Source organism: Oncorhynchus nerka, unplaced genomic scaffold (assembly GCF_034236695.1).
Source record: "Oncorhynchus nerka isolate Pitt River unplaced genomic scaffold, Oner_Uvic_2.0 unplaced_scaffold_696, whole genome shotgun sequence".
Classification (NCBI taxonomy): domain Eukaryota; kingdom Metazoa; phylum Chordata; class Actinopteri; order Salmoniformes; family Salmonidae; genus Oncorhynchus; species Oncorhynchus nerka.
Window position 1 is genome coordinate 400,762 of NW_027040474.1, and position 14,675 is coordinate 415,436.

The 14,675-nt window shown below is 49.2% G+C and overlaps 1 protein-coding gene across 1 annotated transcript in view; it reads left to right on the forward strand.

Moving 5' to 3' along the window:
- LOC135571201 (scavenger receptor cysteine-rich type 1 protein M130-like) overlaps window positions 1-13,284 on the forward strand; it is a 105,789-nt gene extending 92,505 nt beyond the window's left edge. The window contains exons 11-20 of the mRNA XM_065016993.1: window positions 2,027-2,218; window positions 2,410-2,479; window positions 2,622-2,692; window positions 10,066-10,093; window positions 10,325-10,636; window positions 11,065-11,370; window positions 11,496-11,774; window positions 12,232-12,552; window positions 12,656-12,744; window positions 12,872-13,284. Of these exons, the coding sequence (XP_064873065.1) occupies window positions 2,027-2,218; window positions 2,410-2,479; window positions 2,622-2,692; window positions 10,066-10,093; window positions 10,325-10,636; window positions 11,065-11,370; window positions 11,496-11,774; window positions 12,232-12,552; window positions 12,656-12,744; window positions 12,872-13,006 (1,803 nt within the window). The 3' untranslated portion in view covers window positions 13,007-13,284. The remainder of the gene's footprint in view (window positions 1-2,026; window positions 2,219-2,409; window positions 2,480-2,621; window positions 2,693-10,065; window positions 10,094-10,324; window positions 10,637-11,064; window positions 11,371-11,495; window positions 11,775-12,231; window positions 12,553-12,655; window positions 12,745-12,871) is intronic.
- Window positions 13,285-14,675: the final 1,391 nt, after the last annotated feature.

Genomic DNA, 14,675 nt, shown 5'->3' on the forward strand with positions numbered 1-14,675 from the left:
TGATGCAGGTACCTTTTACACAGCTAGGCAACTATACTGATGTAGGTACCTTTTACACAGCTAGGTAACTATACTGATGCAGGTACCTTTTACACAGCTAGGCAACTATACTGATGCAGGTTCCTTTTACACAGCTAGGCAACTATACTGATGCAGGTACCTTTTACACAGCAAGGCAACTATACTGATGCAGGTACCTTTTACACAGCTAGGCAACTATACTGATGCAGGTACCTTTTACACAGCTAGGCAACTATACTGATGCAGGTACCTTTTACACAGCTAGGCAACTATACTGATGCAGGTACCTTTTACACAGCTAGGCAACTATACTGATGCAGGTACCTTTACACAGCTAGGCAACTATACTGATGCAGGTACCTTTTACACAGCTAGGCAACTATACTGATGCAGGTACCTTTTACACAGCTAGGCAACTATACTGATGCAGGTACCTTTTACACAGCTAGACAACTATACTGATGCAGGTACCTTTTACACAGCTAGCAACTATACTGATGCAGGTACCTTTTACACAGCTAGGCAACTATACTGATGCAGGTACCTTTTACACAGCTAGGAAACTATACTGATGCAGGTACCTTTTGCACAGCTAGGCAACTATACTGATGCAGGTACCTTTTACACAGCTAGGCAACTATACTGATGCAGGTTCCTTTTACACAGCTAGGCAACTCAAAACTGGTGACAGCAGGACATACCATTTACACAGTGTCCATGATAGTAACCAGGTCAGTTTACGTGATGCTAAATGTGGCTAGTTAGCTAGCTTTAACTACAGCTGAAAGAAATAGCAAATAAGTTACTGTTACTACAGGTAACCAAATAATAATGTTTACACAGCTGTCCATCAATTTAAATCCCAACTTGTAGGCAACTATACTGGATGCAGGTACAATAATTTACACAGCTATGAGGTCTAAAGGTCTGGCTTTCCAAGACATTCTGTTCATCTGCAAGCAGATCTGATGATTGTAGATGGAGGGAGAACCTGTTATTTACAATGGAAGAATATAACTTCCTGTAGCCTATATAATGTAACAATGACAATCATCCCTTCATATATACTGTAGTTGAAGGTTATTTTAGTGTCATAAAAAGTGTTCATTAAAACAGATCAGGATGTTTGGTGGAAGGATTCAGTGTAGATGTTCTGCTGTGTATCGAGGGGTTTATATGAAAGTGGTAGATTTGTAATTCTTTACCAGAGAAAGTTCTGAATTACTTTTCTTTGGGTGACCTCAGTCTTTGACAATTCAGCTACTTTGTTAACAGTCCTACTGTAATGTTCTGGGTGTAGCTGGTGCAGAGGAGTCAGGACAGTAGAGATGAGTAACACATGTAACTTTACTCAAATATTCCAATAACGTGTCGTAAATACAGAGCCCACAGTAACAGACCAAACATACATAAAACAATCCCGCACAAAACCATGGGGAAAACAGAGGGTTAAATAATGAACATGTCATTTGGAATTGGAACCAGGCGTGTAAAACAAAGACAAAACAAATGGAAAATGAAAATGGATCAGCGATGGCTAGAAGGCCGGTGGCGATGGCTAGAAGGCCGGTGGCGATGGCTAGAAGGCTGGTGGCGATGGCTAGAAGGCGGTGGCGATGGCTAGAAGACAAAAGGCCGGTGGTGGCGATGGCTAGAAGGCCGGTGGCGATGGCTAGAAGGCCGGTGGCGATGGATAGAAGGCCGGTGGCGATGGGAAGAAGGCCGGTGGCGAAGGCTAGAAGGCCGGTGACGTCGCTGCCCGAACAAGGAGCGGGACCGACTTCTGTGGAAGTTGTAACAGTACCCCCCCTTGACACGCAGGGCGATCCGGATGGAGATGGTGGAACTCCCGCAGCAACGGAGGGTCCAAAACGTCCTCCACCGGCACCCAGCATCTCTCCTCCGGACCGTACCCCTCCCACTCCACAAGGTACTGAAGGATTTTCGCCCGACGCCCGAGTCCAGTATGGCTCGAAAAGCATAAAACCGGTGCCCCCATGTCCAGAGGGGGTGGAGGAACCACCTGCACCTCAGACTCCTGGAGTGGACCAGCCACCACCGGCCTGAGGAGAGACACATGGAACGAGGGGTTAATACGGTAATCGGGGGAAGCTGTAACCTGAAGCAAACCTCTTTCAGTCTCCTCAGGACTTTGAACCCGGCCCAGCGGGCCCAGGCAGGGCAGGCGGAGGGGCAGGTTTCGGGTCGAGAGCCAGACCGGTGAAAACCCAGAGGTGAAAACCAGAGGTGGCTGACCGAGGCCCCAGACGTTCCATGAACGCCCTCCAGACCCTTGACGTGAACTGGGGACCTCGATCAGACACTCTATCCTCTGGCACCCCATAGTGCCTATAAGACATGTGTAAACATGGCCTCCTCAGTCTGTAGGGCCGTAGGGAGATCGGGCAAAGGAAGGAGACCGCAGGACTTAGAGAACAGATCCACAATGACCAGGATCGTGAGGGAGGAAGATCCTTGAGGAAGTCCACAGAAAGGTGCAACCAAGGTCATTGTGGAATGGGTAAGGGCTGTAACATCCCTCTGGGCAGGTGGAGGGGAGTGGGCTCTGTACGTAACGCCCGCTCGATGTCCGTGTCCAGCTCCCACACTACCGGTGCCACCAGGCAAGAGGCTGGAAGTTGGGAGTGTGATCTATGGACCGCTCCTCTGTGTCATACATCCGGGACAGTGTGTCTGCCTTAGCGTTCTGGGAACCTGGTCTGTAGGACAGTGTGTCTGCCTTAGCGTTCTGGGAACCTGGTCTGTAGGACAGTGTGTCTGCCTTAGCATTCTGGGAACCTGGTCTGTAGGACAGTGTGTCTGCCTTAGCGTTCTCAGAACCTGGTCTGTAGGACAGTGTGTCTGCCTTAGCATTCTGGGAACCTGGTCTGTAGGACAGTGTGTCTGCCTTAGCGTTCTGGGAACCTGGTCTGTAGGACAGTGTGTCTGCCTTAGCGTTCTGGGAACCTGGTCTGTAGGACAGTGTGTCTGCCTTAGCGTTCTGGGAAACTGGTCTGTAGGACAGTGAAAACAAAAAGGGTAAAAACCAACATGTGTCTGTCTTAGCCCACCTTGCCTGGCGAGGGTTCAGTCTCCACCTTGCCTGGCAGGGTTCAGTCTCCACCTTGCCTGGCGAGGGTTCAGTCTCCACCTTGCCTGGCGAGGGTTCAGTCTCCACCTTGCCTGGCGAGGGTTCAGTCTCCACCTTGCCTGGCGAGGGTTCAGTCTCCACCTTGCCTGGCGAGGGTTCAGTCTCCAACCTTGCCTGGCGAGGGTTCAGTCTCCACCTTGCCTGGCGAGGGTTCAGTCTCCACCTTGCCTGGCGAGGGTTCAGTCTCCACCTTGCCTGGCGAGGGTTCAGTCTCCACCTTGCCTGGCGAGGGTTCAGTCTCCACCTTGCCTGGCGAGGGTTCACCCCCACCTTGCCTGGCGAGGGTTCAGTCTTCACCTTGCCTGGCGAGGGTTCAGTCTCCCGGTCCCCACATCTTGGTTTCGTCTCCTCCGCCTGGCTGAGCTTCTTGAAAAGAAAGCACAGGGGTGGACCTTTAGTGGCGCTGACCCGAGCGCTGAGAGAGCACGGCTCACCCAGATCCCAGCAGGGGAGCCGAGGTAAACAGAGCCCTCAGGTGACCAAAAGCCCTGTCCGCCTCAGCCGTCCACTGCAGTCGCACCGGTCCCCCTTCAGCAGTGAGGTAATGGGAGTCGCTACCTGACCAAAGCCCCGATAAACCTCCGGTAGTAGTTGGCTACCTGACCAAAGCCCCAGATAAACCTCCGGTAGTAGTTGGCTACCTGACCAAAGCCCCAGATAAACCTCCGGTAGTAGTTGGCTACCTGACCAAAGCCCCAGATAAACCTCCGGTAGTATTGTTGGCTACCTGACCAAAGAAAATCCCGGAAAATCTCGTCTACAAAGGCCTGGAAGACATCAACCCGCACGGCATGACAAGGTACTCATAGTGCCCTGAGGTGGTACTAAATGACGTCTTCCACTCGTCCCCTCCCGGATACGCACCAGGTTGTAAGCGCTCCTGAGATCCAATTTTGTGAAGAAGCCCTGTGCATTGACTCTATCGCACTGGATATGAGAGGCAGCAGGTAGCTGTACCTCACAGTGATTTGTTGATACCTTGATAGTCAATGCAGGGCGCAGACCGCCATCCTTCTTCACCGCCAGAACAAGGACAGGGACCGACTTCGGCGGAAGTCGTGACACCTACAACTGTCACCTTATGTAACAACTGATTTACTTAACTAAAGGCACATCTCAATATGTGGTCCAGGTGTCTTAGTGTTCCTATAGAAACCTGTGTCCAAACTCAGCATTAAATAGCATCTAATCAGAATAGTGTACAGAGCTAAGTTATTACAGCTATTTAAATGTAATGCGCTTTTTAGTGTTTATTCTGTGTCATTAAAAAAATCACTGTTGCCTATTAGATCAATATCAGTGTGAACACATCTGATTGGACTAGATCCATGTTGAGGTGAGACACGTCTGATTGGACTAGATCCATGTTGAGGTGAGACACGTCTGATTGGACTAGATCCATGTTGGGGTGAGACACGTCTGATTGGACTAGATCCATGTTGAGGTGAGGCACATCTGATTGGACTAGATCCATGTTGAGGCGAGACACGTCTGATTGGACTAGATCCATGTTGAGGTGAGGCACATCTGATTGGACTAGATCCATGCTGAGGTGAGACACGTCTGATTGGACTAGATCCATGTTGAGGTGAGACACGTCTGATTGGACTAGATCCATGTTGAGGTGAGACACATCTGATTGACTAGATCCATGTTGAGGTGAGACACGTCTGATTGGACTAGATCCATGTTGAGGTGAGGCACATCTGATTGGACTAGATCCATGTTGAGGTGAGACACGTCTGATTGGACTAGATCCATGTTGAGGTGAGGCACATCTGATTGGACTAGATCCATGTTGAGGTGAGGCACGTCTGATTGGACTAGATCCATGTTGAGGTGAGGCCATTCCATGTCTTTATTGGTTTGACTGAGAAGGCAGTTTGGGAGAAGGTGGTGGACCGTTTGAGGAGTCTAGTTCCCCTGGTGGAGGTTCTGGAACACTGATATTTAAGTCTGAGGTTGATGAAAACAAATTTGGTGCTGAAATGTTGTGTGTTATCTTGAATACCATGCAGATGTTGGAGTACAGAATGAAATGGAGAGGAGAGGGATTGGGGGAGAGGATGAGGAGAGGGGGAGGAGAGGAGAAGGGGGGGACTAGATCCAGAGGAGAGGGAGAGAGGAGAAGAGAGGAGAGAGGGGTGACGAGGAAAGGGGGAGAAGAGGAGAGGGGGAGATAAGGGGGGGATAGGGGCAGAATAGGAGAAGAGAGGGGAGAAGAGAGGGGAGAAGAGAGATTGGGAGAAGAGGAGGAGAGAGGGGAGAAGAGTAGAGGTGGGAGAAGAGGAGAAGAGAGGGGGAGAAGAGGAGGTGGGAGGAGAGAGGGGAGAAGAGGAGAGGGGAGAAGAGGAGAGGGGAGGAGAGGAGAAGAAAGGGAGAGAAGAGTAGAGGGGGAGAAGAGGAAGAGGGGAGGTGAGAAGAGTAGAGGGGGAGAAGAGTAGAGGGGGAGAAGAGGAGAGGGGGAGAAGAGGAGAGGGGGAGAAGAGGAGAGGGGGAGAAGAGGGCAGGGGAAGAAGAGTAGAGGGGGAGAAGAGTAGAGGGGGAGAAGAGGAGAAGAGAGGGGAGGGAGAAGACGAGAAGAGGGGGGAGGGGAGAAGAGGGGAGAAGAGAAGAGGATAAGAGGGTAAGGGGGAGAGGAGGTGAAGAGAGGTGGAGAAGAGAGGGGGAGAAGAGAGGGGGAGAAGGGAGAGGAAGGGAGAAGAGAGGGGGAGAAGAGTAGAGAGGGAGAAGAGGAGAAGAGAGGGGAGAAGAGAGAACAGAGAGGGAGAAGAGAGGAGAGGGGCGAGGAGAGAGGGGAAGAGGAGAAGAAAGGAGAGAAGAGAGAGGGGGAGAAGAGGAGAAGAGAGGGGAGGGAGAAGAGTAGAGGGGAGAAGAGTAGAGGGGGAGAAGAGGAGAGGGGGAGAAGAGTAGAGGGGGAGAGAGGAGAGGGGAGAAGAGAGGGGAAGAAGAGTAGGGGGGAGAAGAGTAGAGGGGGAGAAGAGGAGAAGAGAGGGGAGGTGAGAAGGGAGAAGAGGAGGGGAGAAGAGAGAGGGAGAAGAGAAGAGGGGAGAGGGTAAGAGGGGAGAGGAGAAGAGAGGTGGAGAAGAGAGGGGGAGGAGAGGAGAGGGGGAGGAGAAGAGATGGGGAGAGCAGAGGGGTGAGAAGAGGTGAGGGGAGGGGGAAGAGGTGGAGAAGAGAAGAGGACAGGGGAGAAGAGGAGAGGGGAGGGGGAAGAGAGGTGGAGAAGAGAAGAGGAGAGGGGGAGAAGAGGAAAGGGGAGGGGGAAGAGGTGGAGAAGAGAAGAGGAGAAGAGAGGTGGAGAAGAGGAGAAGAGAAGAGAGAGGGGGAGGGGAGAAGAGAGGTGGAGAAGAGAGTGGGAGCAGGGAGGAGAAATGGAGAGGGGGAGAAGAGCAGAGGGGTGAGAAGGGGAGAAGGGAGGGGAAGAATTGGGGAGAAGAGGAGAGAGAGGAGGAGAGAAGCGGGGGAGTTGAGGAGAGAGAGGTGGTAAAACGGAGGAGGGGGAGAAGGGGGAGAAGAGGAGAGGGGGAGAAGAGAAGAGGAGGGGGAAGAGAGGTGGAGAAGAGGAGAGGGGGAGGGGAGGAAAGGGGAGGGGGAAAGAGAGGGGAGAAGAGAAGAGGAGGGGGGAGAAGAGGAGAGGGGAGGGGGAAGAGAGGTGGAGAAGAGAGAGGAGAGGGGGAGAAGAGGAGAGGGAGGGTGGAAGAGAGGTGGAGAAGAGAAGAGGAGAGGGGAGAGAGAAGAGAGGTGGGAGAAGAGAAGAGGGGAGGAGAGGGGGAGGAGAGAGATGGGGAGAGAGAGGGGGAGAAGAGGAGAGGGGAGGGGGAAGGTGGGTGAGAAGAGAAGAGAGAGGGGGAGAAGAGGAGAGGGGGGGGGAAGAGAGAGGGTGGGAAGAGAAGAGGAGAAGAGGGGAGAAGAAGAGGAGAGAGAGGGGGAGAGAAGAGAGTGGGAGAGGGAGGAGAAATGGAGAGGGGGAGAAGAGCAGGGGAGTGAGAAGAGGGAGAGAAGGGAGAGGTAGAATTGGGAGAAGAGAGGAGGAGAGAGGGGGAGTTGAGGAGAAGAGAGGTGGAAAACGGAGAAGGGGGAGAAGAGGAGAGGGGGAGAAGATGAAGAGAAAGGGGAGAAGAGGGGAGAAGGGGGAGAAGAGAGAGGGGGAGAAGAGGGGGTGGGTGAAGAGTAGAGGGGGAGAAGAGGGGGTGGGTGAAGAGTACAGGGGGAGAAGAGGGGTGGGTGAAGTGGAGAGGGGGAGAGAGTGGGTGGGTGAAGAGGAGAGTGGGGAGAAGAGGGGGTGGGTGAAGAGAAGGGAGAGGAGAGGAGAGAGGGGGAGAGGGGAGAGGAGAGAGAGAGGGGTTGAAGAGGAGAGAGAGGGGGGGTGAAGAGGAGAAGAGAGGGGTTGAAGAGGAGAGGAGAGGGGGAGAAGAGGAGAAGAGGAGGGGAGAAGAGAAGGGAGGAATAGAGGGGGAGGAGAGGGTAGGAGAGGGGCGAGGAGAGGGGAGGAGAGGAGAAGAGAGGGGGAGAAGGGGAGAAGAGAGGGGGAGAAGGGGGAGAAGAGGAGAAGAGAGGGGAGAGTAGTAGAGGTGGGAGGAGAGTGGAGGAGAGGGGCGAGGAGAGGAGAGGGGAGGAGAGAGAAGAGGAGGGGGAGAAGGGGAGAAGAGAGGTAGGAGAATGAGGAGAAGAGGAGGGGAGAAGGGAGAGAGTAGAGGTGGGAGGAGAGGGTAGGAGAGGAGAAGAGAGGGGGAGAAGAGGAGAAGAGGAGGGGAGAAGAGTAGAGGTGGGAAGAGAGGGGGAGAAGAGGAGGGGAGAAGAGAGAGGGGAAGAGAGGGGAGAAGAGGAGAGGAGAGGGGGAGAAGAGGGGGAGAGAGGGGTTGAAGAGGAGGAGAGAGGGGGAGAAGAATAGAGGTGGGAGGAGAGGGAGGAGAGGGGGAGGAGAGGAGAGGAGGGGGAGAAGGGGAGAAGAGGGGGGGAGAAGGGGGAGAAGAGGAGAAGAGAGGGGAGAGAGAGAGGTGGGAGGAGAGGGAGGAGAGAAGAGAAGAGGAGGGGGAGAAGGGGAGAAGAGAGGTAGGAGAATGAGGAGAAGAGGAGGGGAGAAGGGAGAGAGAGAGGTGGGAGGAGAGGGTAGGAGAGGAGAAGAGAGGGGGAGGAGAAGAGAGGGGAGAAGAGAGAGGTGGGAGGAGGGAGAAGAGAGGGGGAGGAGGAGAAGAGAGGGGTGAAGAGGAGAGGGAGGGGGAGAAGAGGGGGAGAGAGGGGTTGAAGAGGAGGAGAGAGAAGAGGATGGGAGGAGAAGAGGAGGAGAGAGGGGGAGAAGAGTAGAGGTGGGAGAGAGGAGAAGAGAGGGGGAGAAGAGTAGAGGTGGGAGGAGAGGGGAGAAGAGGGTAGGAGAGGGGCGAGGAGTGGAGAGGGGGGAGGAGAGGAGAAGAAGAAAAAAAAAAAAAAGAATCAAATCAAATCAAATCAAATTTATTTATATAGCCCTGTCTCTCTCTTCAGAGCTGATATCTCAAAGTGGTACAGAAACCCAGCCTAAAACCCCAAACAGCAAACAATGCAGGTGTAAAAGTCCACGGAGGGGTAAAACTCCCTGATTATAGAAAGGCCAAAACCTAGGAAGAAACCTAGTCAAGGGAGAGGAAGATGTGGGGTGGCCAGTCCTCTTCTGGCTAACCGGGTAGAGATTATAACAGAACATGACCAAGATGTTCAAATGTTCATAAATGACCAGCATGGTCTGTTAGAAGGGGCAGAACAGTTGAAAGAGCAGCAGCACAGTCAGGTGGACTGGGGAGCAAGGAGTCAGAGATGGGAGTCCTGGGGCACGGTCCTAGGGCTCAGGTCCTGAGAGGAGAGAAAGAAAGAGAGAGAGAGAGATGTGGGGTGGCCAGTCCTCTTCTGGCTGGTGGGGGAGATTATAAGAGAAGAGATGTTCAAATGTTCATAAATGACCAGCATGGTTGAATAATAGTAAGGCAGAACAGGAAACTGGAGCAGCAGATGGAGGTGGACTGGGGACAGCAAGGAGTCATCATGTCAGGTAGTCCTGGGACATGGTCCTAGGGCCCAGGCCAGTTGAAACTGGAGCAGAGCATGGCCAGGTGGACTGGGACAGCAAGGAGTCATCATGTCAGGAGTCCTGGGGCATGGTCCTAGGGAGGTCCTCCGAGAGAGAGAAAGAAAGAGAGAAGGAGAGAATTAGAGAAGAGATTAGGACATTTAAAGACAGGAGAAGAGAGATATAACATTAAACTGGAGAGGGGACACATAAACTAATGCAGCATAAATACTGGAGGCTGAGACAGGAGGGGGGGACTGTGGCCCCAAGAGGAGCCTGCAGGGCCAAACAGGGGATATAAGAACAGAAAGGGGGAGAAGAGGAGTATCAGAAGGGGAGAAAGGGGGAGAAGGGGGAAGAAGAGGGGGTGGGTGAAGAGGAGAGGGGTTGAAGAGGAGAGGAGGGGGAGAAGAGGAGAAGAGGAGGGGGAGAAGGGGGAGAAGAGGAGAAAAGAGGGGTTGAAGAGGAGAGAGAGGGGGTGAAGAGGAGAGGAGAGGGGAGAAGAGTAGAGGTGGGAGGAGAGGAGAGGAGAAGAGAGGGGGAGTTCATTAACTCAATTCTATTGACAATGTTTGTCTATGGAGATTGCATGGCTGAGCGCTTGATTTTATACATCTGTCAGGAAGGGGTGTAGCTGAAATAGAGTCCACTAATTTGAAGGGGTGTCCACATACTTTTGTATATATAGTGTATGTACACATGGGTGTTGTTGCACCATACCAACGATAATCCTGTCTTCCCCATCACATCATGAAAGGTCATGTTGATGTTCATTTAACCTCTGTCTCTCTCTTCCTCTGACTCCTCCCTTTCTCATTTGTTTCTCTCTGTCTCTCTCTTTCTCCCAGATCTCCAGGCTCAAAGTGTCAGTCCACCAGGTAGGTAGAGTATAAATCTACAGTGATTATAGCAGTTCAATATTAGTCAACTTTATTATCCCACATGGAGAAAGTCATGTGTCCATACAAACCATTCTAAACCCCAATAACAAGTAGTGTTTTATGGAACTACTAATACTTGTCAACCACAAAGCATCACTGCTGTTAGAATAACAGAATCACTGTCATCATCTGTCCTCACCACTGTGTTTTCCTCTCTGCTGTTTACAGCTGAACTCTCAGTCAGACTGGTGAATGGGACCACTTCCTGTTCTGGGACAGTGGAAATCTTCTATGAAGGAGAGTGGTTGGGTCTATGTTTTAGGTGGTGGAGCATAATGAGAGATGTTAAGGTTGTGTGTAGAGAGCTGGACTGTGGGAATCCTGTATCTGAATCTAGAGGACCTCTGATTGAAGATGGAAGAAGAGGAGTCAGACTATATAGTATTTGTAGTGGAGATGAGTCTTCTATTGGACAGTGTGACATCATAGGAGGACCTGGTTTCTGTGATGGTGAATATTATCGTCATGTGATCTGTTCAGGTAAGAGACTGGTCATATTGAGAGATTTATTTATACATTATACAATATTACCATGTATCATGTTTTATGTGTTTTTATTTCATTTAAATAGAGGGAGAGATGTCAGATGTATTTAAACATTATATTTGTGTTTGTCATATTGGTTTATGGGAGATGTTCATGGGCAGATCATTGTAGTTCAGATGGTACTGAAGTGAAGCTGCCTGATGGATGTCCAGCTGTTTATTTTCTATAAAGTGAAGTGAACTTATTCCTGTCTCCTGCCTGCATTATTCCCAACCCGATCCTGAGTGACTAAGAACCCATTTCTACCTCTTACAGTATCAAACATAGCAAACTACAATCTTTTATCCAACATATTTGTGTTTAGTCCTTGACAGTGTCATCAACAAAACTGATTGAATGTTCAACCAACTCTTTTTCTCCAGAGTCTGTGCGGCTTGTGGATGGAGCTGGTCTCTGCTCTGGGAGAGTGGAGGTGAAGTCCAATCAGTCCTGGGCCTCAGTGTGTGAAGCTGACTTTGACCGGCAGGATGCAGAGGTAGTCTGTAGGGATGTTGGCTGTGGGGCTCCTGCAGCTCTACAGGGGGGGCTCTATGGAGGAGGTGAGGGTCAGACCTGGGATAAAGAGTTCCAGTGTAAAGGCAAAGAGTCCCTTCTCCTGGACTGTGACACCTCAGACAGAGAGAACAACACCTGCCTACCTGGTAATGCTGTTGGACTCACCTGCTCAGGTAAGAAACAGTTTGTCACTCAATCAACATTGTTTCTCACCTGGAGTGAAGAATATGAGAGACAATATAGGTGTGTTTTAGTGAGAAAATAGTAAGATTACTGTCTCTCTCTTTTCTTTTCTCAGAGCCTGATGATGTGAGGCTGGTGGGAGGAGGCAGTCGCTGTGCTGGTGGAGTGGAGCGGTACGACCAGGGAGAGTGGAGGATTGTGGGAGCTGATGACGAGGACCAGAGGGATGTAGCTGCAGTAGTGTGTAGACAGCTGGGTTGTGGCTCCACTGTTTCATCACTACCTGGAAACACCACTAGAGGGTTTGGAGTTTCCTGTTCTGGGTCTGATTCTTCACTGAGGGAATGTTTTAGAAGTTATGATCTCCGTCCTGGACTCACAGTGATCTGCTCAGGTAATAACAACATATTATAATTATATTCAACTGATTTCCTTCATTCATACAACTTCCTCTGCACCTCTCATGATGACTGTTTAACTTGTCAGTCTGCTTTACTAAATAGATCAATCAGTCAAGTAGGAATCAAATACAACTTAAATATCCCAGAATGCTTTTGTATGTGAGTGTTACCTCAGTGAACGTCTCTACTCTCTACCACTGTCACATGTCATGTTATTGTCACATCTAAATGAGGAAAGTAGTTGAGGAGCTACGTTTTCTTTTTCTCTCCTCTTGTTCCAGATGTCCTGCTTCAGCCTGATATCAACATATGTTGTCTCAGTGACTGTAGGCCCACTACTCATGTTGCCCTGTGAGGGAGGGTGGCTGGCACTGTTACATGCTGATGTTATTGTCATATCTATAGGAAACTAGTTGAAGAGGTTTTTCTTGTTCTCTTTTATTGTTACAGATCTCCTGGTCCAGCCTGATATCTTCCTGACTGACCCAATGGGAGGGGTCTTCAGGGGCCACCAGGGGCCCGAGATGTTCAGGGGCTACAACTTCACCATCACCTGCTCCACTCAGCCACAGTACCCAGGAGGCTCCTTCCTCCTCACGTTCACCGGCTCCAACAGAACCCAGACCCAGCCAGCTGTCAATCACTCTGCTGCCTTCCTCTTCCCTGCTGCAGATGACTCCCACCAAGGGAACTACAGCTGTGTTTATGACAATTATGTTTTCTCTCATAACTTCTCCTCTGAGAGTGAGCTCCTCCCCCTCACCATCACAGGTAACTGAACATGAACCAGACTTATAACTTTGTCATTGACAGATTTCCCACAGATCTATGTGATGATGATCAGTCCCCTCATCAAAGGTGTTTCTGTTTGCAGCCTCTCCTCTGCCAGCCTTCATCATCAGACACGTTGTAGTGCTGCTGATCCTACTGACATCCATCACCACCTCCTACCTGTACTACAAGGTAAAGACATTTACTCAGACGTTACAAGTCATTTAAACTAGAGGGGGAGGGTGAGAGGGAGAGGGAGGGAGAGAGAATGGAGATACCAGAGAGTAAATGTCTGACTGTTGGTGCTGTGTCTCTCTAGCCCACCAGGAGGCAGAAGAGAGTGAACAGGGTGAGCAGCATGGATCTTTATGTCAATGCCATGGAGATGGTCTCTCTGAGCTCCAGAGCTGAAGCTGGACCGGGAGAGGAGAGAGCAGCCCAGGGGACGGAGTAGGAGTAGAATGAATCTGACCCTACATGCTGATCTTAGGTCAGTTTTGTGTTTTAAATCGATGGTCAGCAGTGGACTGGTGTTTAAAATGTGGTGACAAACCTGAAGTGATTTTAATTTTAATAACAAGTTCAGAATTAGTTTATCTTTCTAGAACCTTGGAAGAAATCTAAAAGTAGTGACTGCAACCACCATTATTCATTTAGTTTGGTTTTTACCACCAGAGAAACATGGGGTTTGGGGTAACATGGGGTTTGGGGTAACATGGGGTTCTGGGTAACATGGGGTTCTGGGTAACATGGGGTTTGGGGTAACATGGTGTTTGGGGTAACATGGGGTTTTGGTAACATGGGGTTTTGGTAATATGGGGTTTTTGGGGTTACATGGGGTTTTGGGTAACATGGGATTTTGGATAACATGAGGTTTGGGTAACATGGGGTTTTAGGTAACATGGGATTTGGGGTAACATGAGGTTTGGGTAACATGGGGTTTTGGGTAACATGAGGTTTGAGTAAAATGAGGTTTTGGTAACATGGGGTTTTGGTAACATGGGGTTTTTAACATGGGGTTTTAGTATCTTATGGGGTTTTGGGGTTACATGGGGTTTTGGGTAACATGGGATTTTGATTCTTTATCTTATTTAGGTTTAGGGTAACATGAGGTTTTAGGTTTAGTGTTTTTATCATGGGATTTTTAACATGAGGTTTGGGTAACATGAGGTTTTTATGGGGTTTTTTATGGGTTTTCTTAACATGAGGTTTTTAACATGGGGTTTTGGTAATATGGGGTTTTTGGGGTTACATTTATTTTGGGTAATTTATGTTTTGGATTAACATGAGGTTTGGGTAACATGGGGTTTTATTAAAATGGGATTTGTAACATGAGGTTTGGGTAACATGGGGTTTTGGGTAACATGGGGTTTTGGGTAACATGGGGTTTTGCTAACATGGGGTTTTGGGTAACATGGTATTTTGGGTAACATGGGGTTTTGGTAACATGGGGTTTTGGGTAACATGGTATTTTGGGTAACATGGGGTTTGGGGTAACATGGGGTTCTGTTAATATGGAGTTTGGGGTAACATGGGGTTTTGGTAACATGGGGTTTTGGGTAACATGGAGTTTGGGGTAACATGGGGTATTGGGTAACATGGGGTTTTGTTAACATGGGAATTCGGTAACAATCGTTTTTTAAATTATTTTAAGAGAGTTGCTCAATTACGTCTGTTTCATGTTCCAGTATTGCTTCTTATCTTTATTTTTTTGTCTTATTTAGTGTCTTAGATTCTTTATCTTATTTAGTGTCTCTTAGATTCTTTATCTTATTTAGTGTATCTTAGATTCTTTATCTTATTTAGTGTCTCTTAGATTCTTTATCTTATTTAGTGTCTCTTAGATTCTTTATCTTATTTAGTGTCTTTTAGATTCTTTATCTTGAAGTGTTTCCATTATTAGTCCAGGTATTATTATAGTCATCTGTTCATTCTTTGTATTTTGAAACATTTTTTAATAAAGGGGTTTGTTGTTGTTTACCTCTCATGATGTTATTGATTATAAACGTTATGATATTGATTATGATGCAGATTAGTGTTATGTTGTTAGTAGTATAGAGATAATGATGTTATTGATTATGATGTAGATTAGTGTGATGTTGTTAGTAGTATAGAGATAATGA